Source organism: Phalacrocorax aristotelis, chromosome 2, assembly GCF_949628215.1.
Source record: "Phalacrocorax aristotelis chromosome 2, bGulAri2.1, whole genome shotgun sequence".
Lineage (NCBI taxonomy): Eukaryota > Metazoa > Chordata > Aves > Suliformes > Phalacrocoracidae > Phalacrocorax > Phalacrocorax aristotelis.
Window position 1 is genome coordinate 86,808,540 of NC_134277.1, and position 26,006 is coordinate 86,834,545.

The following is a 26,006-nucleotide window of genomic DNA, read 5'->3' on the forward strand; positions in this document are numbered from 1 at the left end:
TGGATAGTTTCACAGGCAACTAGAACACATCGGGACTACTCACAATAGCCCCATGCGGTGCTTGCCACCCAGAATACTTCCTCCAACTTTTTGTTTAAAAGATTCATCATGCAAACTCAGTTTTCTAAGCTACATGGAATATTTAGTTTGACAGTGTATACATGCACACTGGTAAAACAAACCCACGTGAATCTCTCTGCTTCCTGTTCTGACTCTGTTACACATGCTGATAACACTAACCTGACTCTTACACAGATTTGTGGGAATTATCTAAGCACCCTGTTGAAACACTATACTATCAAACATACCAGACAAAGCAAACTACTGGCATATTTTGGGTGCTGGAAGCCTGAGCTTTTCTTCCTATCATTGATATCTTGTTGCCTTACCATCTTAGGCCCTGAGACACAAAGAACTTCTAAAGGAATTTTCTTACCTCCCTGCAAAGGTCCTTTTCTCCTCTTAAGAAAAAAAAACAAGCAAACAAAAAACCTCCCCAAAACAACAAAACAATTACAAAACAGTAATACCGATTTCAGTTCTTCAGTAAGGTCCAGGTTACAAAACACCACGTTAAAAGTACCAGCAAGGTGTACAGTTGAGCATTGCTCAGTAGGACAACCTGTCAGACATCTGCAGTGTTTTTAATTAACCAGTGCTACTGCCACTTATGCACGGCAGTAACACTGACACAAGAGATAGAAAAAAAGAATTGACTAAATGATTTGAGAAGACTCCACTCAAGAACCTTAGAAAACAACCCTACTTTTTTAAACAAATGCCCGAAGACAATTAGGCTATCTCTTCCTCCTCTCTCTGCAGCCAAAGAGGCTGGGATCGACAGCTCCAGTTTCAGATGAGTTAGAGCACCTATTTGGCTGAGAAGCCACTGTAAAGGGCTCTGTATCTTTACAGCAGGCTCTTGTCACTCAGACTGTTTGCTGAAACTCTGTGGATACAACTCATTTATGACCCTCCTCTTTGTATATCAATATAACAACCTACTCCAGAGGCTGAAAATCAGATGCTTTAATGTACTGTCGAGTCTACTGCTAAAAGCACTTGAGTTGTTCCTTGTCATTCCAATTCCTCCTCCTCACTACTGGGTAAGTGATCTGTTTTCTCAAAACAGCAGTATCCTTCCTGAAGGAATATGACTCAGCTTTGCAGATCATGAGTATTACTTCACCAGTAGTCTACTTTCTGATTTTGCTGCACCAAGAAAAAAGTTAAGTTAAATGAAGACCCTTCTCCAAATCAAGCAAATTTCTTTATGGAACAAGCAAGTAGGTGTAACCATTTCAGTCATTAGATTCAAAATAGCCTGTATGACCTTCAATTTTTTTTTTATTTTATCCAGTAACTTGCTCTTCTTAAAAAAATTAGACTTGGTTCCCAGTGACATCAAGCAGAAAAATTAGTTTCCTTTGTACTCACTGAAATCGTCAACCACTTGCAGAAGAATATCCCTCAATCACCAGTGCATTACCAAGGTTTCTTCTTTCCCTTTTGCTGACCACAAACAGCTAATTCAGTGATCTCACCTCCTTCCTCAAGCTGCAGAACAAAATCCCAGTGCAGCTTCATCCTATTAATAAACTGACCTAACAGTCTGCACCTAAACAGACCCATTTGTTGACACTAGTATATTTTCTTTTTTAATTGAGAAAGAGTAGAGCAACATTAGTATTCTCTATTTATATTGGGGTAGGGAAAGTCTTTCCAGTCCTTGTTCATATTTCATTTACGTAGATGGTCATTTTACACATGATATTTCAGGCTGACATTTCATACTTGTTTCTGCTACATTGCTGTGGGACTCGTTTAACTGGAGAGAAACCACTTCAAGAAATATGTACTACCCACTTCGTCTACACAGTGACCAAGCTCTGCAAGTACCGAAAGCTTCAGCTGCACGAAGTAAGTCCCTGCCCAAGGCAGGGGGGTTGGACTAGATTATCTTTAAAGGCCCCTTCCAACCCAAACCATTCTATGATTCTATAAGTCTCTTCCTAATTCTGTCAGCTCCTTTCTCGGCACATCACTTCATAACAGCTCAAACGTACTTCTCTCAAGAATGGGCCTGGCTTTTCTCTAATTCCCTCTTACCTTCCACTCCAAATGTCGATTTAGATTATCAGCTATCAACTATCACAGATGCTACAAGTAATTCTCTGTCCCCTCTTAGAAATATTCATGACTTCTGCCTCCAACTCTTTCAAACACACCCTAACCTCTAACTTTCTCTATCCTTCGCTATCCCCAGAAAAGTCTGGCTGTTCCACACTAAGACAAGTTGCACAACAGCTCCTGCATTTCACACTGAAGTGCTCTGTCCTTCTCTTCATTGTTCCAGGAAACGTCAACCCAACAATGCTATTCCCAGAGTAACTGCTCTGTTGCAACTTCATTGTTTCTGTAGTTATTTTTGTTCTGGTTACCGCACATCAGCAACTATCAAGTTGTGACATTGCTCTACGGTGTTTTTCAAAACATTTCCCCACCACCACCCACCCACCTTAACCATCTTATGCTGCTGGAACTGGATTCAAAACTCCACAAGACCACCACTTCTTTTTCAGCTCGGGTCAACCAGCACTGATGACACCAACACTGCTGCGACCTTCTCAACTGACTACAACTCGGAGCACAAACAGATTCTCAAAAAGCAGGTACAGGATCTTAAGTTTTTTGCTGTGTTTACTTTTTTAAATACAAATGCTGTTGTCACTCTAAGCTGCATGAAAGAATGCCCAACCTGTTTTATGTTTTACATTCTCTGCATGCTCACCACTTCTTACAACCCCCAAACACACCTCAGCTCCTGACAGCCACCAGGCCAAGAGTCAATACCTGCAGAAGACAGCATGGAGACACCACATGGGGTACCACCAGTGCTGCCTGCCAAACATTTCGCTTTTGGCCTTACTGTGTTAGATTATTTTTATTAGACATTTGTCGCTACTCTGTAGATACTCCAACTGCCACGCCAAATAAGCCACGCAACCACAGGTCTGACTACCTTCTCGGTAAGTTAGCTACTACATATCATCAGGAGATGGATCAACCTTCTTAGAACAGCACTATCTTAATACGTCATGTGCTCTGCTCCAAGGATTTAAGCTGTTTTTCACATTTGATGCCTAATATGAAAGCTGTTTTGCCTATGATCTAAATGTTAGCACATTTTTCAGTGCATTCATGGAAGTTTGCTGCCTTTTAATAGTATGCTTGCTTTTTCTTTTCCATATAATCTTACCCCTCCTCTTCTCTTTTCTTCCCTTCTTCCTAGGACACTTCCTCTGCTATACTAGCATTTTTAATGTTGTCTACTACAGGCAGTGAAATTTGCCAGCCACTGTCACACAGGACACTAATATAAAGCAAACAAGGCAACAGTATATAAAACAATATGCTCAGGAAGAAGCAAAACATAGATCCTCCCTATAAACCTGAAACACAAATTCCTGAGTATATCTTTTGGTTTTTATCCTTACAGTATTATTTGTTTAGTGATATTCATGAAAACTAACCAAATCACACGTTCATTATTTACAAGAAAAAAAAAATTCATTATAATAATTAATGCTTCCTATATGGTCTCAGCTACTGAAACAATTCTCAGCCTAGGCTGCTATAAGCAGACTTGGTTGACCCAGATTGATCCAAGTCTCAAGTCATTAGTACTTGCAGAAGCCTTCTACTACATGTCCATAATCACAATAGATTTGAGCATACCATCCTCCTAGAACACTCATATGGACATTTTGGTACCTACATACATCTCAAAACAAAGTTTTAAACTCTATTATCATTAAGCTTACATTAAGAAGCCTATATACAAGCAGGAAAGAGTAAGTGCACAATGTCAGAACCAGGTGCATTTCACTGTTCTCTGACCTCACCTCAGAGGAAGTGTCACACTGAACTCTCCACTTGGGACACCCTCTCCTCCAAACCCTCTTCCATCTTACAGACTTATTCCTACTCCTGTGAGAAGACTGCTGCCACCTGCACAGATTCATTTTTTGATGGAAAACACTCCACCATTTTGTTTTCCCAGATCAAGTGATGAAGTACGATTAACAGTTATATTCAGATTTGACCTAGCAAAGCTTGGGTAGTTGTTCACCTTAATGACAAGACCTCCAGGGCCTCTTGTTTTTCCTTTGTTTTGCCATTTCTGTCTCTCCAAAAGGTCCCTGCCCCATGCTCAGTATGTAAATTTTGCTCCTTCTGGAAACAGAGAATCACACAGAATCCCAGGTTGAAAGGGACCTCAGGGATCATCTAGTCCAACCTTTCTAGGAAGAGCACAGTCTAGACAAGATGGCCCAGCACCCTGTCCAGACGACTCTTGAAGGTGTCCAACGTGGCCGAGTCAACCACTTCCCTGGGGAGATTATTCCAATGGGTGACTGTCCTCACTGTGAAAAATTTCCCTCTGGTGTCCAATTGGAATCTCCCCAAGAGCAACTTGTGTCCATTCCCCCTTGTCCTCTCCACGGGACTCCTTGTAAAAAGAGAGTCTCCATCTTCTTTGTAGCTACCCCTTAAGTACTGGTACATGGTGATGAGATCCCCTCTGAGCCGCCTTTTCTCAAGGCTGAACAATCCCTGTTCTCTCAGCCTATCCTCATATGGCAGGCTTCCCAGTCCTTTGATCATCTTCTTGGTGGCCCTTCTCTGGACCCCTTCCAGCCTGTCCACATCCTTTCTGTATAGAGGGGACCAGAACACGTGGCAAGTGTTCTAATAAACAGGTGGTTATGACACAGATCTCAATGGGTTCGAAAACTGTATTGTCTGTCCGTACATGAATTAAGCTACTGCACAGTTTGCAGAAGCCACTCACACTGAATGCATCTTAGAGGAAATAACTACATCCACTTTCATCACAAACTGTGAAGAGTTATCAGTTGATAACTTGGGTAATTTTTTTCCACTGAGACTTACCGGAGTAATTTATAAAGGCACTTGCCATACTGTCTAGCAAGGAGTTGACTGAAGTACTTACAAGCCTTTTACTCTGCATCCTTTGGTATTCACAGATTTCTCCACCATCCCAGAAAGGTAAGTTTAATTAAAAAATATATGGTATCTCTTTTACTTAAATGAAAAAGTTTTGTTCTTTATGCTCAAAAATCAACCTTCATTAACTTCAACTAGCAAAAATTCTTTGGTTTGGAAGGTATTGTTACAATAACATGCTTTGAAATTTAACAGACAGCCCTCATTCTTGCATCCTAACGATGTCAGTCAACAGTCCCCTTCCCACAGTATTGAGGACTCAAAGCTGCAATGGTGAGGATTTAAGCAACAACAACAAAAGAACAACCACCAAACAAAACCTCTGTATGGTTACTGCCTTGTAAGCCATGACTTGATGGCAGTCCCTCAAATTAAACTTTGCTCATGTTAGCCATTTTCAGCCCTTCAGAATACATAGGATTTTAGGTTGAAATTTAGAATACATTTTGAAAAGTTTTATCTTAATACCTTTTTGTATAGCATAGATCTTGTATACTTACACATGTATTAACACCCCTCTACCCAGCACTGGGTTTTCATATGGTAATGGTCTGTTTTTCCATAATTCTAAGAGGTTTTATTAGTCCCTTCAAGTCGCACCAATGCACCTTTTAATAAGAAAAAAAGTGTTGCTTGTCTAGGCATCTTCAGCTCCAAATATATCCCTTCTGTCAGTTTACAGAGTCATCTCTAATCTCCAATTCACATCAAGGACAGAAAGGCACTTCCTACCACTACTGTGCTTTCTCCATAAAATGTAACCACTTTGCCTGGCACTCAACCCTGCTTCTTAGCAGTTTGAATCCCACCACAAAGGTGGTGACAGACCTAACAAGGTGTTCTTGTCTTTTCAACTTCAAATAATGAGATTTAGGTACAAAATAGATAACAGAAAGTAAGCTGCCTCAATTTCTTCCAGTTCTGATAAAGGGATTTCTCATTTAAATTCAAGACACGCAATCTTTGTGTTTTCATACTACCTCACTTCTAGTTCAGCTGCTTTCTTCACATTTCAATTACAACTTATTTCCACAACAACTCAGAGTGAGTTTAGATTTACATAACCAAAGTGAAAACTGGAAACATACACATTTCAAGTGATTTGAACTGCTGTTCAATATCCTAACAAAACATCTTCCAAATAATGAAACTGCATTCTTTAGGCTACTTTAATTCTACTTCAGGCTTAGTCTTACAAAAGGACAGGAGGAAAGCCAATAACTCCACTGGCAGCTCAACTGACCAATTTAACTAACCTAAGATTAGAACTGATTGTTCAGGCAGGTTTTTTTAGTGGTGTTGGTTCCCCTTCCCCCTCTCCCCGAAAACATTGTAACATTTTTACTCATTTTCTCTTTTAAGTACAGCTACAGCTTTGCTGACATTCTCTGCAAGTGACAGGAAAAAGGAAGCATTTGCCGTTATAAATACTGTAAAGAAAAAATATTTTGTCTGCTCCCATATACACTAAACAAAGTTTTTTGCTTGTTCATTGATCACTGTGTCCATTGTGTTTCACTGAAAAAAACCTGTGCCTCCTGTTCAAACAAAGGGAAGCACCGGAGATCTCTTAATAGATCCTTGCCTTATAAAAGAGTGGATCATATACAGAGGCGGAGTTTAAAAAGCTCTTCCCAGTACTGAACACCCACAAGAGAGGTATATGCCACAGGCCAGGCTGAACCAGAGAACCTCCACATGTAAATAGGGAAATGAGAACAGTGGTTGTTAAATATGCTCTAAGAGTTTTTGGATAAGCATTTGACACGTCCTTCTACTGTTTTGATATTTTTTGGTTGCTGCAAGACAAAGCTCAGTGCAACTTCCCTGTTATCAGAAGTTATCAGTATCAGAAGTCATCACTGCACCACTTACAAGCTTATCAAGTCTGCGTCATCCCTCTGCCCACACACAAATGTGGAAGCTGACTATTAATACAGCTGGCAGGGTCTTCCAAAACAGCAAGATTACTACACATGTACCCATTTGTAACTACACCAGGCAGACTAAGTCTACTGTCGTAATCTGCCACTTCGCTTTCAACGGCATTTTCTTCTGAGACAACAAAGCTCAGTCCTTCCTCCGCGACAAACCCACCAAGGCCAGCGTCTTGACTTGACCAGGAGTTTCGCACTCCCAGCCACCATGTGACACATTTCCGAAGGAGCATCAGGTCCTTCAGAAGGGACCAAGTCCCCCATTCAGACAGTCTGTCTAAGCAAAGGCAGCTCTGAACCTGCTTCAGGGATGCCTGCTGCACATCACACCTCCTCCTTCACCCTCATTAAATCAAACACATTCAACAGCAAGCCCCAACCTCGAGCAGCACTGCTTACGCCATTTCCCACTTCCCTCATGGACTTCCCTTAAAAATCCAATTAACACAGCTTTTATTGTTATCGTTATTATTACTACTGCCATATTTTTTTTTTTCCCACACGAAATCGGCGATCCCGCTCATCTTTCCAGCGGTGAGTCTGCATTTTCCTCGCTCGCCACTCCTTTCCAGGCATCCGAAGGCAGCGAGTGCCCAGCCCTGCCCTGCCGCCCCTCCGGGGAGCAATGGCCAGGGGTGCCCGGGGGGGCGCGGAGCCGCCGGCGGAGCCGAGGGGAGCGGAGGGAGGGGAGGAGCCGCCGCCCCCGCCGCCGCTCGGGGTAGGGCAGCAGGCACTGGAGGTAGGCTCAGCCGCCGCCGCCGCCGCCGCCCAGGCTGCCGGCAGGGCCCCGTCCCCGCCGGCGGCGGTGCATGCGGCCCGGTCAGCCCGGTCCTCCCCGCCGCCATTCCCCGGGGGAGAACGTCTCGGTGACGGGGACAGCCGCCCTCCCCGCCCGGTTGCGTGCCCTGAGTAAACACCGGGGGAGAAGGCGGCCTCCATTTTTTTTTCATCCCGGCAGCCTGTCAACAGGCTCCCCCCCTTCCCCTCCCGAGCCTCCGCGCCGGGCTTCCCAGCCGAGAGCCGCGGCCGCCCGGCCCCAGCCGAGTCACGGACACCCCTTATAACGGGGCTTCGCGCTTTTTTTTTTTTTTCGTCTTTTCCTCCCCCTTCCCCCTATAAACACCCGCTGTGAACGCTGCCCTCGGCCGCCACCCAGCAGCACGGCACCGGCGGAGCCCCACCGGCGGCGCGTTGCCTTTTATAGCGGTGTCATCCCTGCCCGCCCGCCTCCCCGGGCGGCCCCGGCCGGCACAGCCCCGCGGCGCGGCGCTCCCCTGCCCCCACTTACGCTTCCCGCCCCTCCGACACCCAGGGCTGCCCGGACCCCCCGCCGACGCCTCCGCCCGCGTCCCGCACCGAAGCCCCCGGCGAGACCGGGTCCTCCCGGTGCCAAGCCAGTGCCGCCCGGCCCCGGTAACACGCCCGTTATCGGGCCGGCATCGGTGGAGTCGCACCTGTCACCGGCGACACCGCCTCGAGGCAGCACCCAGCCCCCGCACCCGCCCCGACCGGGCCGGCCGCCGCCCCCGTTTTCACGCCTCGTTTCTGCCGGCGAGGCTAGCGTCCCGCCCGCAGCAGCGCCCGCCAGCTGCCGGCCCCGAGGCGAAGCCCCACCGCCCCCGGCAGGGGACGAGGGGCCTCGGCTTTCCTCCCCACCGCCCACTGGACAGGCCGCCCCCGCGCGGGCCGGGCCGGGCCCCGCACCACCGCCTCCCTGAGGAAGCGCGGCGGCGCCCCGTACGGACGGGCACTGCTGGGGCGGCCCCGCCGGCGACGGGAGGGCGAGCCTTCCCCGGGGACACCTGACAAAGCCGGCTGCCCTCGCCCCCTCTCCCAGCTCCGGGAGGGAGAAATCGCGTCCCTCCACCTTTCGCCACCGCCCCCAGCCGCGGCCTCGCCGCTGCCCCTTCCTCCCCCTCACCCCCCTCCAATCCCTGGGACGGGGCCGCACTCACCGGATCGGAAGAACGCCGCGATGTCCGCCGAGTCCTTGGCCGCCTCCTCGGCCCCTTCCCCCGCGCCGCTGCCGGCCGTGGTGGCGGCGGCGGCAGCGGAGGTGGCGGTAGCGGCGCTGCTCATGGCTGCTGCGTGCGGCTGCGGCTCCTCCGGGCAAGACCCACCGCCAACCCCACCGCCCCCTCCGCGGGTCCCGGCTTCACCTCCGGGCGGGAGCGGCCGTTAGGGCGGCAGCCGGAGCGGGCGAACGATGCGGGGCGGCGGCGGGGAGCGGCGGGCGGCCACAGCGAGCGCAGGGACATGAAGGTATGTGCGGAATGGCAGCTCCGGGAGCGCCCACCCCCCGCAGCCACCTAGGAGGCGGCGTGTGCATGCGGGGAGTCAGGGCGGGCGGGCGGGCGGCAGCCGGAGCGCAGACAATCGCAGGAGGAGGAGGGCGACGACGACGACGACGGCATGGGGAGGGCCAGCAGTCCGCGCAGCCGGTGGGCGGAGAAAGAAGGAACGTTTCCAGCCCTTTTTTATTTTTTTTCCCTTTTTTTTTTTTTTTTTTTAAGCGAGGAGCGAGCCGGAGGAGCAGCAGCTGCGCTAACCGCCGTGGTGCCGGTGGCCGCAGCAACCGCCGTCCTCCATCTTGACTGGGAGGAGGAGGAAGGTGGGAAGGGGGAGTCTGGAAAGGAAGCGAGTCCCCGCCCAAGGAATATGGTGGGGGCCGGGGGAAGCGGGAGCTCGGGAATCTCCGGCTGCGCCCGGCACCTCTCGGGATGGGGCGGGGCAGGACGCCCGCGCTCCCGCCGAGTCTGCTCCCCATTGGCTGAGGCGCGGCTGCCCCAGCCGGCGGGGGCGGTGCGGGGGACCCTGGCGGCCGTTGCGCGGCGGCTGCCGGAGGCGCGGCCTGGGGTTGGGGAGGAGGTGGCGGGGGTGGTGGTGTTGGTTTATATCCTTTTTAGCCGGCTCCGACTGAGTTTCGCCCTCGCACGCACCTGCGGCGGGGCAGCCCGGCTGCCAGCTCGCCGGTGGGAGGAGGTCGAGCTGGGGGGGGGCCTAAAAATTCCAGTCAGTCGGTCGGTCGGTCCGTCCGTCCTTTGGGGGGGGGGGGGGGGGGGGGGGGGGGGATGCGCGGGGGCCGCGCCCAACGCGGCGGGAGGTGACAAGCGGCGCGTGCCCCACGCTCCGGCCTGCTTCTCCCCGGGGGGCTCGGTACGAGGTCACACCGGCTCTCTGGTCTCTCCGATGGGTCGTGCTGGGTAAGAGCTGCTCTGCCCGTGGCGTCAAAGAAAGGTCGCCGGCCGCTCGAAGGGAGGAAAACAAAAAAAGAGTAATTTTTTCTGAGGTGCCTTTAAAAGGCATCAAAACAATCCGTTATATGCCATCTGTATTGTTGCTATGTTTTTCTTCAACGATCCCAGGAACACTTCAAAATATATTGTGTCATGGACGGGTCCAATTAACATGAAAAAAGCAAACGGCTCATGATGGCAAGTGCAATCAGATGCTTGATTAAGGGGCGTCCCAGCACTGTTGTGCTCCTCACGTTAAACTGCCAGAATAAGACTGTGTGCAGGCAAGGTTCAAGAGAGTAGCAAAGCAGGCAATTCTAGCAGTTGCATGGATTGATAAAGCTGAGTAACACATCTCAAATGCTTGTGGTAAATGGTCAGAGGCACTGTTTATTAGCACACTTGAAACTCAGAAGTACAGCTTCAGGAATTAAACTCCTGAACCTTTGGTAAGTGTTAAAAGCAAAGGTAACTTCCAGAGAAATGTGGTTCTGTTAGTTTATCACAGTCAGATGATGTGGAAGTCATCCACGACGTTCCCAAGCTTTGTATTTATGTGAAGTTGTATAGCTTGATGAAAAGGCTTTTGTGCAACTACCCCGCCCTAATTTCTCTTACAGAGAAAAGATTACTTTGGCTGAAAAGACTTTTTTAAAAATGTTTTTCTTTGAGGCAGCAGGCGCAAGAAAGAGTTCCAAATTAGCACCCCACCAGCAGAAGTGGTTACAATGTGAATTCCTTTCTAGCTGGCCTAGCAGCATCCACCTAACAAAAAACACGACTGGGAAAAATGCTGCTGTTCCCTAGCAAGCAGTGAGTTGACCTGGGAGTAGGAATAGAATGTTGTACATCAACATAGAAAAAGCTGCATAAGAATATGAGAAAATGGGATAAGTGAATGGGAAGAGTTAATATAATGAGTGAAGAAACATAGGTGTCCTGGAATCTCCATAATTTGAGCTTTCAGTGGTTGGAGAGTAAGAAGTGCCCAAGACTATTTGTTTTCTGATTTTGAATTAAGACTTTGATATGCTGTGCAACACTGGAAGAAGCTTTAGAAGACTGTTCATCAGCTATTGACTGTCTGTTTCCACTTAGTTTCTCATCCAGCACAAATTGTCAGTGGGTGCTAAAAAGCCAAGGGTCATTTGGACGATTTTGAAGGCTGTATGACTGAAGTTTGCCCCTGCCCCTGCCCCTCCATCTGCTGAACTGCAGGAGATGCTGGTTTTGGTTTTCTCTAACACATGGATGCCCCAAGCCATGTCCCCCACTACAAGACCCTCTCATCACTGTGAAACCGGTTGAGATCAACTAGTTGCAATTTGAGTTCTTCACCTGCAGCAAAGGTGGCCCTTACAGAGAAACCTTCAACAGCGAAATACGCTCATATCCTTTGCGGCCTTCAAAAGGATTATAGAAATACAGTTATGTTCGTGCTAATGTTCAGGTTGCAATATTTACTGAAGGGTAAATTAAAAGAAACAAAGATAGGAAAATTACATTGTGACAAAGTCACTTAACACACTAATAAAACAAGGGTTTCATTCACAGGTATCCACCTTAGATATCAAATACCAGATTTAATATTTTGACATTAGGAAAATAAGTTTCATAGTCTTGTTCTTCTTGATCATTTTAGGCTTGAAAGAAACAAACAAAAAAACCCAAACCCAAAGCAAACAGGAAAAAAAAAAAACAAACAAACAAGATATTAATTGTCTATGTGGAGAACATTGCACGTTGAAAAGTTGTCTGATTTTGCCTGCTTAGGAAGCCTGTCATTAGGGAATCACCCCATATCCTCCATCCTCAGCTCCTACTTTGCTTGTTGTGGTTTTTGTCAGCCTGCAAGTGTTTTTGCACCAATTGCAATGGTAAATGCAGGAAAGGAAAAAATACTGATCTTCCTGGAAAAGATATTTTAAGGATGCTGTGACCTGCTAAATATCAATAGTGTTAAGGCCAAGATTCAAATCTGAGTTTATTTAAATTGTACACCAGGGTTTTAAAAATTAAAGATGTTGAAATCATGCTTAATTTCTGTACCATCTTTATATATGTATGTAAAAGCATGTATTTAAGCAAAGTGTTAGAAAAGTTCTACACCCCAGTAAAATAAATGCCCTAAGAGAAGTGTTGTTTCATTTGAATGTCCTTTATTTTTCCTTGTATTGTGTGTTAGTCCAGTTGAGTGGTCTCTCTAAAAACAGTGTATCAATGTACAAAGATCTTTATTTCTGTCAAAGAGGTCTCTTGTGAGGGAAGAGGCTTGCCCAGTGCCTAGCCTTCAGTATCCAGGCTGAGAAGTGTCACATGTCACCTCATGTTTCATCCCTAGAGGAGAGTGCCAACTGAATACTGCTTGAGTTCTTTTACTGCAGCATTTTCTATCCACTTAATGAAGAAAACAAAAAAACAAGTATGCCACATTTCTATAAGACATTAAAGAAAGCAGGTCAACAGCTTGATTTAATATCACTGATATTTACAAGCTTTTGGGAGAAGTAAACTAGAACCTCATCAGTTTGGACATGCTAACAGAAAGGGGATGAAACTGACCTGGGAGATCAGTTTGAGTTGTCTCCTTGCTTGGAATCAAAAAAGCCTTCAATTATTGGGGGAAAAAAAAAAAAGCACAAAAGCCACCCAACAACCAGGTTTTTACAATGGCATTCTCTTCTCACAGTTGTTCACAAGCTTCACTATTATTTCACAAATTGAAACACAGAGCATGGAAGATAGTGTGAGGACAAAACTTCCACATGGAAAATGCTTGAAAGGAAAACGCAGGCAGACTTCTCTTCAGCCTAGCCTGCCTGTAAGAACTGCTTCTTACAAACGTTATTTTTCTGCAGCAGGCTTTCAGGGGATTCTGAACAAATCTATAAAACAGGGCTGAAGCACTTGTGGTAAGTGGTAGAGAAGGCCATACCGGTTGCTACTTTGCTTTTAAGATGACAAGGCATCTTTTAAGTTTGTAGCAGTTAAAGAAAGCAATCAAAGTTATTAATGTGTACCACCTCCCAGTTGCTATCTGGCTTCTGATCTAAATGGTGCTTGTCTTACAGCAACATTTGTCAATTTCAAATTATTCTCCAAGCGCAAGATGAATCTCTTATCTGTAGACCAGCACTGAGGCATTTTCCAACCACTATCATTATTATTTCCCGCTTTTCTGCAGAAGCATCCATGTCTTTTTTGAAAAGTTGTCTTGGACAGTACTAAGCCTACATGCTCCACTTCTTTATACTATAAAATCAAGTTCTTGTTTCATTGTATGAGTTCTGGCAGCTTTTTGGAACGTCTGCCTTTGCCTCTTAATTGTTTTTTCTACTTTTTTGAAAACAGTAGAATTTTTTAGGATCTAATAGATGAACTACCCATCACCTATGCAAAATATTGCCAGTCTACTCTAACATATTTTCTCCATACTTCCACTGCTAAGAGCTTCCACATTCTTTTATTTCCTGTATAAACTTAGAGCAGCACTGCCAGCTCCCACCAGGATGTAACAATTCACAGATACTCTGAGTTAGCACCTGCAAGGAGAGGTTTAGTGCACTCAAGTCAAAGCCTGCATACGGGCCAGTGTTTGATGGTCATTGTAACCGAAGTTTTCCTGCTCATGTGCTCACAACTGTCAGATCTCAAGCAAAGAATGAAGCAAGTTTTTAATAACCTACAGACCAGCTTGTGTGGTTTTGCATATCACTTACAAAAATGTTAACCATTCTGATTTTATTTATAACCAAACCACTTTTTTTTTAATTCTCACCATTTCAATGATGTGATATCTCTATAAAAATCCAGCTCCCAGTTCTGCTAAATGGCATGTACTGACTTGTCGATGTCAAGGATGCTTTTGCTTTGTGTAGAAATTATACCACCCGTCTGATGTTTTATAGTCTATTGGTGGTCTATATGCCATCTGTTGACTAACCTCAGCCTAACGAAGTGGTGTTTTTTCTTTTTACACTTAGGCACTCATAACTCTACCTTATTGTACAATTATTGGCAGTGGAGCCACTCGGCTGCATCTCAGACGAGTCCTCCCATTGCCTTTGCTAATCAAGTTCTCAGCAACGCTTTTCTCTCCATACGGAAATACGCATACATGTAAATGGATACATGCATGCACACCCTAATTTCAGATTTTCTATCACTAGCATTAACGCTGAAGCCATACTGGACTTTCAAAGAGTATTTACCTATTTGTCCAATATTTCCTAGGCAGAAGTGCATGTGGTGCTTCAGAGACTTTCTGAAAGAATTGAACGTAGTGTGCCTGATTGAAAACAATGTGAACATTCATTATAAGACCACAGCCTAGCCGGATCATATCCAGAAATCCTAACAGCAGGACAATGCCCACTAAAGCCTCTATAGGTGATTTATTCCCCTTTTTAAAATTATTCTCAAGGTGGCCTGACCTCTTATGCTGCTTGCAGAAACACTTTCCTTTAGACACTCTGCAGTGTGCTCCTCACTTCACAACAGATCAGATGGCACATTCTTGATCATTTAACATTTGTATACCACTGTTTTCATCCCTGAATTTTCAAAGACTAGGTTTTGAGTAGAGGATGCTTCCAGGTGACTAAAGAAGAGGGATGTGATTGGGTTGTTTTGGTTTGTTTTTTTTTTCCCTGGGTAAAGAGACTGGCAACACTAGATGAGTTCATCTTAATTAATGAGGAATTAAATATGTCTCCTCAGTCTTTCTTTAGCTTTAAGAACATTTTAGGAAAAAAGTTCAGGAGACAAATTCAGCATTTTCCTTTTCTTGTTGAATTCCACATTCTACTGTCTCACATGTTAATCCTTACAAGGAAATCCATGCAGTTACAAGTCTTTGCAACTTTAAGTTAAGAAATTGGGCTCCAGCAATCTAGATCAACTGAAACAATGAAGAGTTAGCATGGCTGGCTTCAAAGCAAAAGCTGTAACACTGTTGTTGCGTATGCTTCAGAAAGCATGGAGAGCTTAATGCTGTCCGTATTCCCTTCTTAGGCTCCCAGGATCTTGCTTTCCTAGTTTTGGCTCTTTAAACTAAGCAACCGAATGGTGCAACCTACTCAGTGGCTTGTGCCATATCATTCCCAGTGTACCATGCTGCCAAAAACCTCTATATACAAACCATGTTAAGCCCTAATGGGAAGCATCTACATCAAGCCTGATGTCCTCCGTAGATCTGCCCATTTCTTGCTCCTGTTATAAATGCAGAACTGAAGGTTGCCAACAGAAAGATGGGCCCCTATCAAGCTTATGTTACCAACACTATAAAAAATCTCTGTGAGCATGGTAACTACTGGACAGTATTCCAACATTGTAATGTTCTATGCGTTGAAGGCACCGGCTATATCTTACTTGATCATGATATACAGACAACCTGTGTGAGAACAACCTCTGCCCTTCATGCCCAAAAAGCACTAGCATGTTCACAGGAAAAGATGCACTGTACATACAGAAAAAACATACCGTATGTATCTTGAAACACAGACAACTGCTTTGTATTGTCGTGATGGAAACCCAGAAAAATAGGTCACCAATTAAGCTAACCTATTGCGCTAATGATTGCCAATGGATCAGCAGACAGCGTTACGTTACAGCACTTATTTATACCAAGCATTTTGACACACCCATACTACATTTATGAGAAAACTGTTCACTTAGCATCAAAGCAGTGTTAAGTCCAGTTGACAATTATCCTTCTGCTTTAACAGTAATAGTCTGTTAATTGTACTGGCTTGCCTACAATCAGTTGTCAAAATAGTGTGCAGGAATTGGCACAGAGCAGCACACAAGAGCCAAGCGTAACATAGAATTGTAATTTATGAGAGTAGACAAAGTGAAAAGTCAATCAAAAGTGAAGCTTAAAACAAATGGCATCTTGCTTCAAGAGTTATCTCCCAGAAGAGGGCATTTAAATCAGTTCTGCTTCTTGTGTACTTGTATGCATCTTCATCAGCATGTAACTTCATCAGCATGCTGGTTTAGAGTTGCCCAGATTGGAAAGCATCTTGGATGCCTATGTCTGTATCACTTCTGTCAATCAGCATCTTGTAACAAGGACTGAAGAAATATGAATAATTGCTTATGCAACAAACAAACCAAAAATGCATAGTTCCTTTGCTATACACAGGACTGAATTGCACGTTGAGCCATTTAAAAACTGACAGTTCTTTAAAATATTTACCATACTTTTGCATCTGGTGCTAGGGAGTTAGTTTTGAGAGCAACCTATGGAACTCCTAAGTCTATTGGGTTTATATGACTTAGGTCCTCATAGGTTGATGATTCCCCAAGAATGCACTCAGTCCCTGCTGACTTTACTGTTCTGAAAGGGGACCATAGGTTTTTCAGCCAGCTGATATTTACAATTGGAGCTTGAGGTTTTCCAGGTTCATTTAAGAGTTCAATAAAGAGACACTTCCAAGACATACAGGTTTTTCATCCAGGACATACAGGCTGTTCTGCTGCAGTGGATCTAAGGCTGCATGACTACCCAAACAGATCCCCCAAATTTGTTTAATTTGGAAAGAACAGAATGGCTCAGAAAAAAGGCTTTCCAAATTCCTGAGGAGATTTCCTGAGACCTATGGCATGGTTCCCCATCACCACCTGCTGCTGCAGGAGGTGATCTCTGGTATCAAAGTCACACATTTTGCAATCTGATTTATTTATTTTTAGGTATATACATTCATAATGAGTTCTCATTTCCCTTGGTTTTATCAAGGCTTTGTCTCCACATTAGTCTTTTTAGCATATCCTTCACTTTCTGCAGATATTTCACTATTGCCTGTTGTCTCTATACATAATACGTGATTTGTTCAGATTGGTAAGTGAGTGGTTTTGCTCAGGGAGGTCAACTTCTAGGTGGGGACTTATCATTCCTTAGTACCAGTTGGCCAATATTGTCATCCTAGTTGTTTATGCTGTTAGCTGGACAGTTGCGACAGATGTTATTCCTGACATTCTTAACGAATTTTGTGAGGGTGCACAGCTATGAATTGCCAGCCTTGCCTTCTTCCAGGAGCTGCTGCAATGGGCAAGAACTGACCAATGTGGAACAAAGTTTCCTAGTGTTTCCTTTGCCCATAATCAGAAAGTAAATTCCTTGCCACGCCTGGGAAGCTGCTTGGCTTCCAGCAGCAAAAAAAGCAGCAGCTGCAGCAATGTTCTGTGGGTAGAGGACAGTAAATAAACACTGGTTTTAATTTTTTCTGTCCTCTCCAACTTTCCAATTAGAAGACAAGTCCTCTTTCATTTTCCTTCATCCTGCTCGGTATATCCCCTTCTCCCCACTGTACCACAATAGGCTAATTGAGCAAAAAGCAACAGTTGCCAGCATTTTGTTCCTCGTGCGCTTGCTTTCTTCTCTTTTCTGTTTAGCAGCTAATTTCATGGGTTGTCCCAGTTTCCTGTTTTTAACTGAATAGGCTACTTGGAGTGGAACCCTTGGGTACAGCAGTGGGAAGTTTTTGATGTGGACCCTGAAAGCTATCCAGCACATAGTGCTGTTGGCATGTTAACCCCAGTTAGAGCCAGTTGTTTCCTAAGACATTCAGCAATTGGGAGACCATTCAAGATCTGCGGAGTCGCTTGGTGTTCCACATTCCCTCCAGGGTCTCAGCTGCTGTTTCCAAAGACAGAAACGCAGAAGGGCTTCAGCTTCCAATTCTTTCTAGTCCTTAGCCCCTTTGCCAATACTTGTACACAAGACTGAAGACATCATCTGTGCGTGCGTTCATTCTGGGATAAAGGACTGTTCAGTTTGTACATGAAGCAAGTTTACCAATCACGTGCTTGGCATGGCTTACGCTGTATCCCTACCTCTCAGTTCTCGCAGAAGAGGAGCAGATAATGTGGGACAAGAGCTGTATTCAGTTGGCAGCACTCCCAGGAAATGCCTACAAACTTCTGGGCCTTAGCATAACTGTAGGACACAAGTTATTTTTGCATTTTGGTAAAATGATCCTGCCCTTTGGTGCAGATTAATAACCCAAAATAATCCTTTTACAGGTAGGAGGCTACATCCAGTCATTCCAGTTGTTGTTAGTGCATAGCCCTAAGTTGCATGAATTGTCTCCTTCATATCGGTAAGAGGGGAAAATGACTTTTTGACAGTAAATCTCTAACAATAGAGCAGCCAGATCAGGAGCAAGCACCTTGCCATAGGTACCCATTTCAGTTCATTTACTTAGCAAATGTTTAATGATTTTACCTAAGCCGTAAAATTTAAATTATCAATACTTCTCAGTGAAAGATTAAATATTAGGTCTCAAGAAGCAATTACTTGAAATTTTGCTATTCAAATTATGTGCCTAAATTTCTTTCCTATTTCCTACTTTCACCTAATAGAAGAGTTCCCTGCATGGCACCTACTGACTGTATTGGCCCAGGTTTCTCCTAGACTTAGATGCTTGTCCAATAAGTTTGGAAATTTGCACGGCTTTAAGAATTTTTGGGCTTGCCATGTCTGCAAGGGCTTTTCAAAGGTGCCTTCCACAGGAACTCCAGCAGCTCATGTGACGACTTGTCTTTGCAGCATGCAGTGAAGTTTAGGTCCAAATTGTGTCCTCTAGCCAAATATGGAATTTTAGCATCTGCATCACACTATGGAGACTGTGTGACCAACAACCATTTCATTATAAAAGCAACTTTTCCATGTTTGGGTATTTCAGCTAACATGTTGCCTCAAGCTCCACCTGCTCATTTAGAATGTTCTTCATTTACTTGGATTGCCCGGTTGAGCCATGAATCAATAGCACTGCTCTCACAACTTGCCCCTGCATTTTGTCAGAAGAAAGTAATTCTTTTTGAACTTGCTGCAATACATATTGCATTTGTTACTGTACATTCCGTTCATGTCTGTTGTGTGGAATTTGATTACTTCAAGTTATTGCCTATTTCTGCCATTGACTACAGTGACTAACTTCTAAGCTTCTGTAATAATTAGAAGTCAGGTCGAACAACTATGCGATATAAAAATCATTGTTATGCTATAGGACAAGAGCAGATCCAGTCAGCTATCTTGGGGATGACACTAGTTTTATTAAAGTTTTAGTTCACCTAGAAGTAATAATTTCTGATTTAACTGATTGCCCTTTTTAGTAGGGTAAATATCAAAAGGTATTTGCACAGGCCTGACAAATCTATCATACCACAAAAGTATTTTCTTCCTTACAAATGCAGATAATGTTAGGCTATAAAAAGATAGAATTGCGAGACATGTAGGAAATAATCTACTGCGATGCTATTTTCACAACAAGTGTCGCTCCTGTGACTGCCTAGAGCCTAGACCAACTTTTATGATAAAATCACAGTACAAAGTACTTTAGGTACCTTATCCATTAAATTTCCCCCCCCCCCACTAGCTTAACTTTTATCATATTTCATAGCGTGCAAGGGAGTAGGAATGTGGCTTTATCCTTTTGAGGTAAAAAATAATTGTATTTCAAATCATTTCACTCCATATGAACATCTACTACAAGGATTATCGTTACTCACAAGCTCTCAAATTCTGTGCATCACTGTGGGTTTCATTCTTCACTGTTATATCTCGTGTTGTATTTGATAAATGTAGCCACATAACCATTTAACGTAACCATTCTATTTTAAATCTGTTATATATAACATTGAAAGATGGAAATACTTGTACTGACTTTTCGAAACATCTAGTGGGCTTTTTTAGGGTTTTCCCTAAATATGGTATCAAGCCCAACAATGAAGGATTCAAGATAATTTCCTGTATCTGTTAATGAGGATTTGTATATGGGGGGGTTTTCAGAAATATACTCCATATTTTTTTTCTAAAGTGAGAGGAATCAAGCCTTTCTTCCTTTTATGCCATTTTTTTCTGTACTAGCTTTAAGCCATCAGTTCTCTCCAACTGTGATTGTTTTGGCAGGATTAAAATCTAGTTTCCTCCTTTTTCATACATAATGAAATAAATTAACTCCTTCATCATTCATTCATGAGGCAAATTCATTCCTCGTAATATATTTAGAAACATTATTGTTTCCCATTGATTCACCAGCAGTATTTTTGTTGAATTTCTGAATTGTATTCAGAAAATAGTTATATCTTGTTAATATTTTCATATATGTAAAAGTATTAATATTTCCATGTATCGTAAGATATTGAAGTTATTTAAAACTAGGTAATAAACTATTCAGTGAAGCGCTGAATACTGCGAACATTCCAAAGAATGAAATTTTGCTTTTATTAATATTCAGGTTTTGTTAAAAAGACCAGTCAGAACAGCATGAATAGACAAAACAAAACTGCTCCTGAAAGTGTTACCAGTGGAGGAATGTGGTGGATGAAGCTGAGGACCAGCAGTGGAGATACAGAACTTGTTCAGGAGGCTGTTGGCAGGCTTTTTGTAACACAGATTCTGAATGGAGTGGATGGGAAAGGAGATGAGGAGAAAGGGTAATTTGCTGTGCTGGGATAAACACGGAGTTGATAGTAACATTTTCCATAAAACGAACAGTTATAAATGGCAGAATGGTTTGTTTTTTCAGTGACTGGAGACTTTGATGTGCAATGGTGAGCAGTAGGAATACAAGAGAAGGTTTCTTCTCTATTCACTAAACACAAGCCGTGTGCCATGAAGAGTGAAAATGCTGATCTGAGGTATGGTCTTGTCTTGTTTTGCAGAGGAATAGATACCAAATTCTACAGAGAAATAAAATCATAGTTTTACCAATATTGGAAGCTTCTTTCTGGCCTCATACTGCTATCATAAATCCTAAACCACAAGTATCGCTCTCTTTTAACATATATATACATTGTGACTACCCTACCTGTAAGTGATAGGAAGTTAATTGGAAAACTGAGTGGTTGCAAAAGGTGGTATCTTTGATCAGACAAGCTGGTACAACTGGAAAAGCTAGAGAAGCTTTTAGACACACACATTCTTCAAACCAGCTGAAGTAGTCTTGTATGCCTTAACATTTTATTACTAGCAACATTAGTTGGCTTAAAAAGACTTTCTTCTCACTAAAAATTTAGTTTCTCTTACATCCTTAGAGTATCATAGCTCCAAAAATATTGTTTTAAAATGTTACAAGGTCTATAAATTGCTTCTTTTGATTGGTTTTGAGCATACTGCTTTTTAATGAAATAGGTTATTTCTTTTTTCCTTTTGCATTAGAGAAAAGCAGTACTCTCTCCATTCCATTTACCAAATTAAAGTTTGACCACATTGCAGTTATCATTCTCTGTATTTTAAATGGACTTAATCTTTTACATGCATTCCTATGTCTACAATTTTATGCTTCTAAACAATTTTGTTCATTTTTTCTGGACTCTGTTGCTACTTTATCTTTTGTATCGGATGGTGTGCTAAAAGCTGAAGGTATTTCATCGTTCATCTCAAGCTGAGGGTTTCCTATGTATTTATGCAATAGTATTGTAAGTTCTAGTGTCAGTATTATATAAATAGGCGACATAATCTTATTTTAGTCTAAATTGTGGTCAATCCATCAAAAAAGGTCATGTAACTTAAATACATTTGTTGCACCTTTATAGAATCCTTATCTTATACATGCACAAAACTGGGGATTTATTACATTAAACTTGGTGGAGGAATAAAAGTTTTACATTTTCCTAAGTTTGGTTTGCTTTTTTTTTGTATTGATGCAATAATACCGACAAAGTAAGAAAGCTTATAAATAAATACAATTAAAAATAGAAATAATTTTATTAGAAGTATGGACATAAATCTGTACTTCCATAAACATAGAAAATTTAGGAAAAGGTTGGACAAATAAGCGCAAGCAGTGAAACAGATTTAGTTCTCCCTGCCTTGGGAGTGTGTTCTAAATTGGATGACCTCTTAGGGTACCTTCCAGACCTGTAATTTTACAGAATGAAATGCATCATTAAAATGTTTAGACCTCCCTGCACATGCATTAATCTAAGTAATTTATGAATATTTACATTTTTGTCGTCTCTTTCTTTCAAATCACTAATAAATTGAGTAGATGACAGTGCCCCTAGCATAGCGCATTTCCTCATTCAAATCAAATTCCAGCACAACAGAAGATGAACAGTGACTGCTCTTATTCTTTCATTTCTTTTCCCCAGTTTACCTTTTTCTAATTGCCCTTTACTGTGTGACTTGCTTCTTTTCTCCTTTGAGGGAGTTTATCTAAGATTTTTTTTCACATGGAAAATAATACTGCATGTGCTAACATCAATTTATACAGTAATTTTTATATCAGCATGATTCCTTCTGTAAAACCAGAATATTTTCTTCACGTTATACTATGTTGCTTTGGAAAGAGTTTTAACTACAGTGAAAAGACTTTTAATCTAGAACAATCATAGCCATGCAAAGATTGATGCCATTTTAATGGCTGCATATTGATTTAACAACTACAATTTAACAACTATAAAATGTATAGTGGTATAACTGTTCCTATAGAAACAGTCAAATATTCCAGCGTAGAGAGAACCTTTCTCTGTAATATGATCGTTTGGATCAGCTACCTTCATCAAGTTAGTCATACCTGGAAACTGGTATATGACTGTATGTGGTTCCATTAATTTTAAATAAATAGGTATTTCAGTCGACCATTGTGAGTGCATTCCTCTGTTACAAAAGAAAAAAAAAAGGCCTCTAGATTCCTTATGAGAATCAATGAGACCCTTACAAATGTTAAAATGAAGCTTTAAAAATCAAGCCTTCGCTACAGGTAAATCCAGATAGCATATATTTAGGTGCTTTCAAAGTCCATTTCAAACTTTAATGCTCTTCTAGATCTGTTTCACAGTGAGCTGTGCTGTTTATTTTTCTGTCTTAATGGTCAAATAATTTGAGGGGGGGCTGTTTTCCATCAATTGTACAAGTGCTACCAGATCCTCTGCCTAAATTGTACAAGGCAAGAAACCTTCTAAGCTGTATGCACACTTTCCAGCCAAAATCCATCTGTGTGAGTCATGTACCTATGTCCTCTAGCCCATGGCTCTCAAACCTTTGTAAAATGGAGGATCACCTTTCCTTTTTTTTTCTTACGCTCCATGGACAAGCTTATGAAGATACTATACTGGTCTTCACTTACAATTAAATTAAACTAGCTTAAACTTCAGATGTCATTTTAGTACTTTACTTTTTGACCCATTTTCTTGTCTGCTTGCCCAGGAATCCATGCATAGTCGGTTCAGGTTTTTTTTATTATTTCCCTTTTTTTTCCCAGACTGACTTCTGATGCCTTGTGATCTGCTCAACACGAGAGCCACTAATCTGTGAGGGCTCTTGTTGGCAGTAGAGGAGAGAGGCTGAGGAAAGCTCTGTGGGTTGTCCAGCCTTGAGGCACTGAGGAAACAGTGGGTTGGGAGCCATCACGGCGGCTTCATGGACACCTTTGTCTTTCTCTAGTGAGCTGCCATATTTGAGAGCAGGCTGAAAAGACATGTCTGAAGAGGTCCAAAAATTACCTGTCCTGAAGCACCAATACATGTGTAAAGATTTCCCCCCTTTGCTGCCTCTTCTTTAGGGCACAAAAGCACCACATAGAGAGGTGATCCTGATCACTGATTACTATTAATATTTGAACAGGTTTTTCATTGCTGAGGTAGCAGCTGTTAGAGTCTGCTCCTTGGTGAGCTTTTCATTCATGATATCTGTGTCATAATAGAGCTACATGTCGTCTGATAAGGTATAGATCGAACGGACATGTGAAAGTTCCAGGCAGAGGCTATTTCTACCAGTTAATAAGAGACAGATCTTGCACTTTTAGCTACTTTTTATTGATGCCATTGAGATCTTGCCCCATAACACATAAATCAGTACTTTCTCTCATGGCCAGAAGAGAGGCAGTATCAGCTTAAGAGTACAGAATAAAGGCTTCCTTACATTAGTCTCATGTCGTTGCAGTACCACTAAGGAATTGAAGACAACAGGGAAGACCTCAGCCACTCTCAGCGTGGAATGGAAACACTCTGGCCAGAATGTTCACTCTCATAGCAAAGAAGTGTTTTCTCACAACAGCTACCCAGCCAACTGATATTACCTGATAAGGACCATTCCAGACCAAATACCTGCCTTCTTTTTACAGTCCCTGTGATGCACAGCAATGCACATCCAGAAATAAAATACAGTGAGGCAAAACTCAAAAGCTAGTGTCAAACCCTACAAGCTGCTTAACTCTGCAGACTTGACCAACTATTAGTTTCCCCACTAGGTTCACATCTTTCTGCAGCTGGTCTATTTCAGGTGCTTTACGAGGCCTAGCATACTTAACGTCCTTGCTCTACTGTCCGGTCCATCAGGCAGGGCAGGGTCATGATGTGCGCTAATCCCTTGTTTTCTACAAGTTCTGGGCTTGCAGGAGGGCTCTGCTATGTGATAACCCTCCCAGACAGCTGGAGTTCATGGCAGGGGACTTGGCTGGGCAGATGCTGCCATGCTTAGACATGAGCTTAAAAGAAATAACAAGCATTTTCTGTTCTTACCTGGCAAGTGAAAAGGAGAAAAAGATGGGTGAACTACCTGCATCCATTCTCTTTTACAGTCCCAGAAGGGGATAGTCTTGCCATTTTAAAACTTAGACCTCAGTCTTAAGAAGCCTTTAGTGTCCTCTGCTCTCAATAACTTCTGGCTTGTGAGCCAAAACATGCAACAGGGTGAGTGGTGTTTCTTCACTTTGTGTTGATAATTAATAGTAGCATGCTCCAATGTTTCTTAAGTTTAATGATGGGACAACACGTGATGAGCTGAATTGCAGATGGTAATGGTTTCTTCCTCCCCGATTTGGCTTTGATAGTTCCTTTGATGTAGAAGAACTGAGAGCTTAATATGCGTAACGTTACTCCCACTCCTATCGGCCTGTTGATGAGCTACCTTTATTAAATTTTTCACCATTTCGGGATTATTTACATATTTCCTGATCTTTTAATGAGATCCTCTTTTACTACACAGGGAGCCTACTGATGAACATCTGGTACCTTATGAGTTTTGATACTCTTAGCATGGTATTTAAAATTTTGCTCCTGTTACAAATTATTCCACTCCATCAGAAATTACTACCATTCTTAATTGACATGCAATGTCTTGTCAGGAAAATGGCAACTGGAGATGATAAAATGAGTAGCAGCATAAAAATAATGAACAAGTTCAACTGGTGGTTTTGCCTTTTAACATGAACATATGGGATATTTTCAAAATAAAACATGAAAATAAATGTTTGTGTTTTTACAAATTCTCTTCTAGGTTATAGTGTTCACTTTTATTGTAACTCCAGCTTCCTTCTCTTTCTTTCCCATAGCAGAATGTCTTCTGAAAAAAAAAAAATTTCTCTTACTGCTGAGCAGAAGAGTGAAGATCAGTTTTTACAGATCCTTTGAATATAATGAAGAACCAATTTTTGTCTAGGAAATAGATTAAGGTTTTTGAAACTCTGTTAAACATGTAATGCACACACTTACTATTCTTATTTTCATTAATTGATACAGTTATAATATTTAATGTTTTTATTGAGAATATCACGTGACATCACTCATTTTCCAGTTTCTGGCACTTTTTTTCTCTTATCCTCTAGTGTTTTGTTCAACTTTGGTTTTAGGCAGCACAGGTAGAAAAAGAAAAAAAAAATCCAAATTTGCAAGCATCAGAAAGTTTTCCTTTAATTTTTTTTTTTTTAAATTCAGTTCAGGAGATGGAGTCTAATGTTTTGCCCAAAACAAACAAACAATCCTAGGAGCTGTTCTAATCTGATTTGCAGAGGTCCCCCAGGCATATCCCTGGGACTGAAGAAAGCGAAGGTGCTAGTGCACCCAGGAACAAGGT

At 42.7% G+C, this 26,006-nt stretch overlaps 1 protein-coding gene across 2 annotated transcripts in view; it reads right to left on the minus strand.

Annotated features, from left to right (window-relative positions):
• TRIO (trio Rho guanine nucleotide exchange factor) overlaps window positions 1-9,567 on the minus strand; it is a 257,022-nt gene extending 247,455 nt beyond the window's left edge. For both annotated transcript variants that reach the window (XM_075084262.1, XM_075084261.1), the window contains exon 1: window positions 8,924-9,567. In XM_075084262.1, the coding sequence (XP_074940363.1) occupies window positions 8,924-9,047 (124 nt within the window). In that variant the 5' untranslated portion in view covers window positions 9,048-9,567. The remainder of the gene's footprint in view (window positions 1-8,923) is intronic.
• Window positions 9,568-26,006: the final 16,439 nt, after the last annotated feature.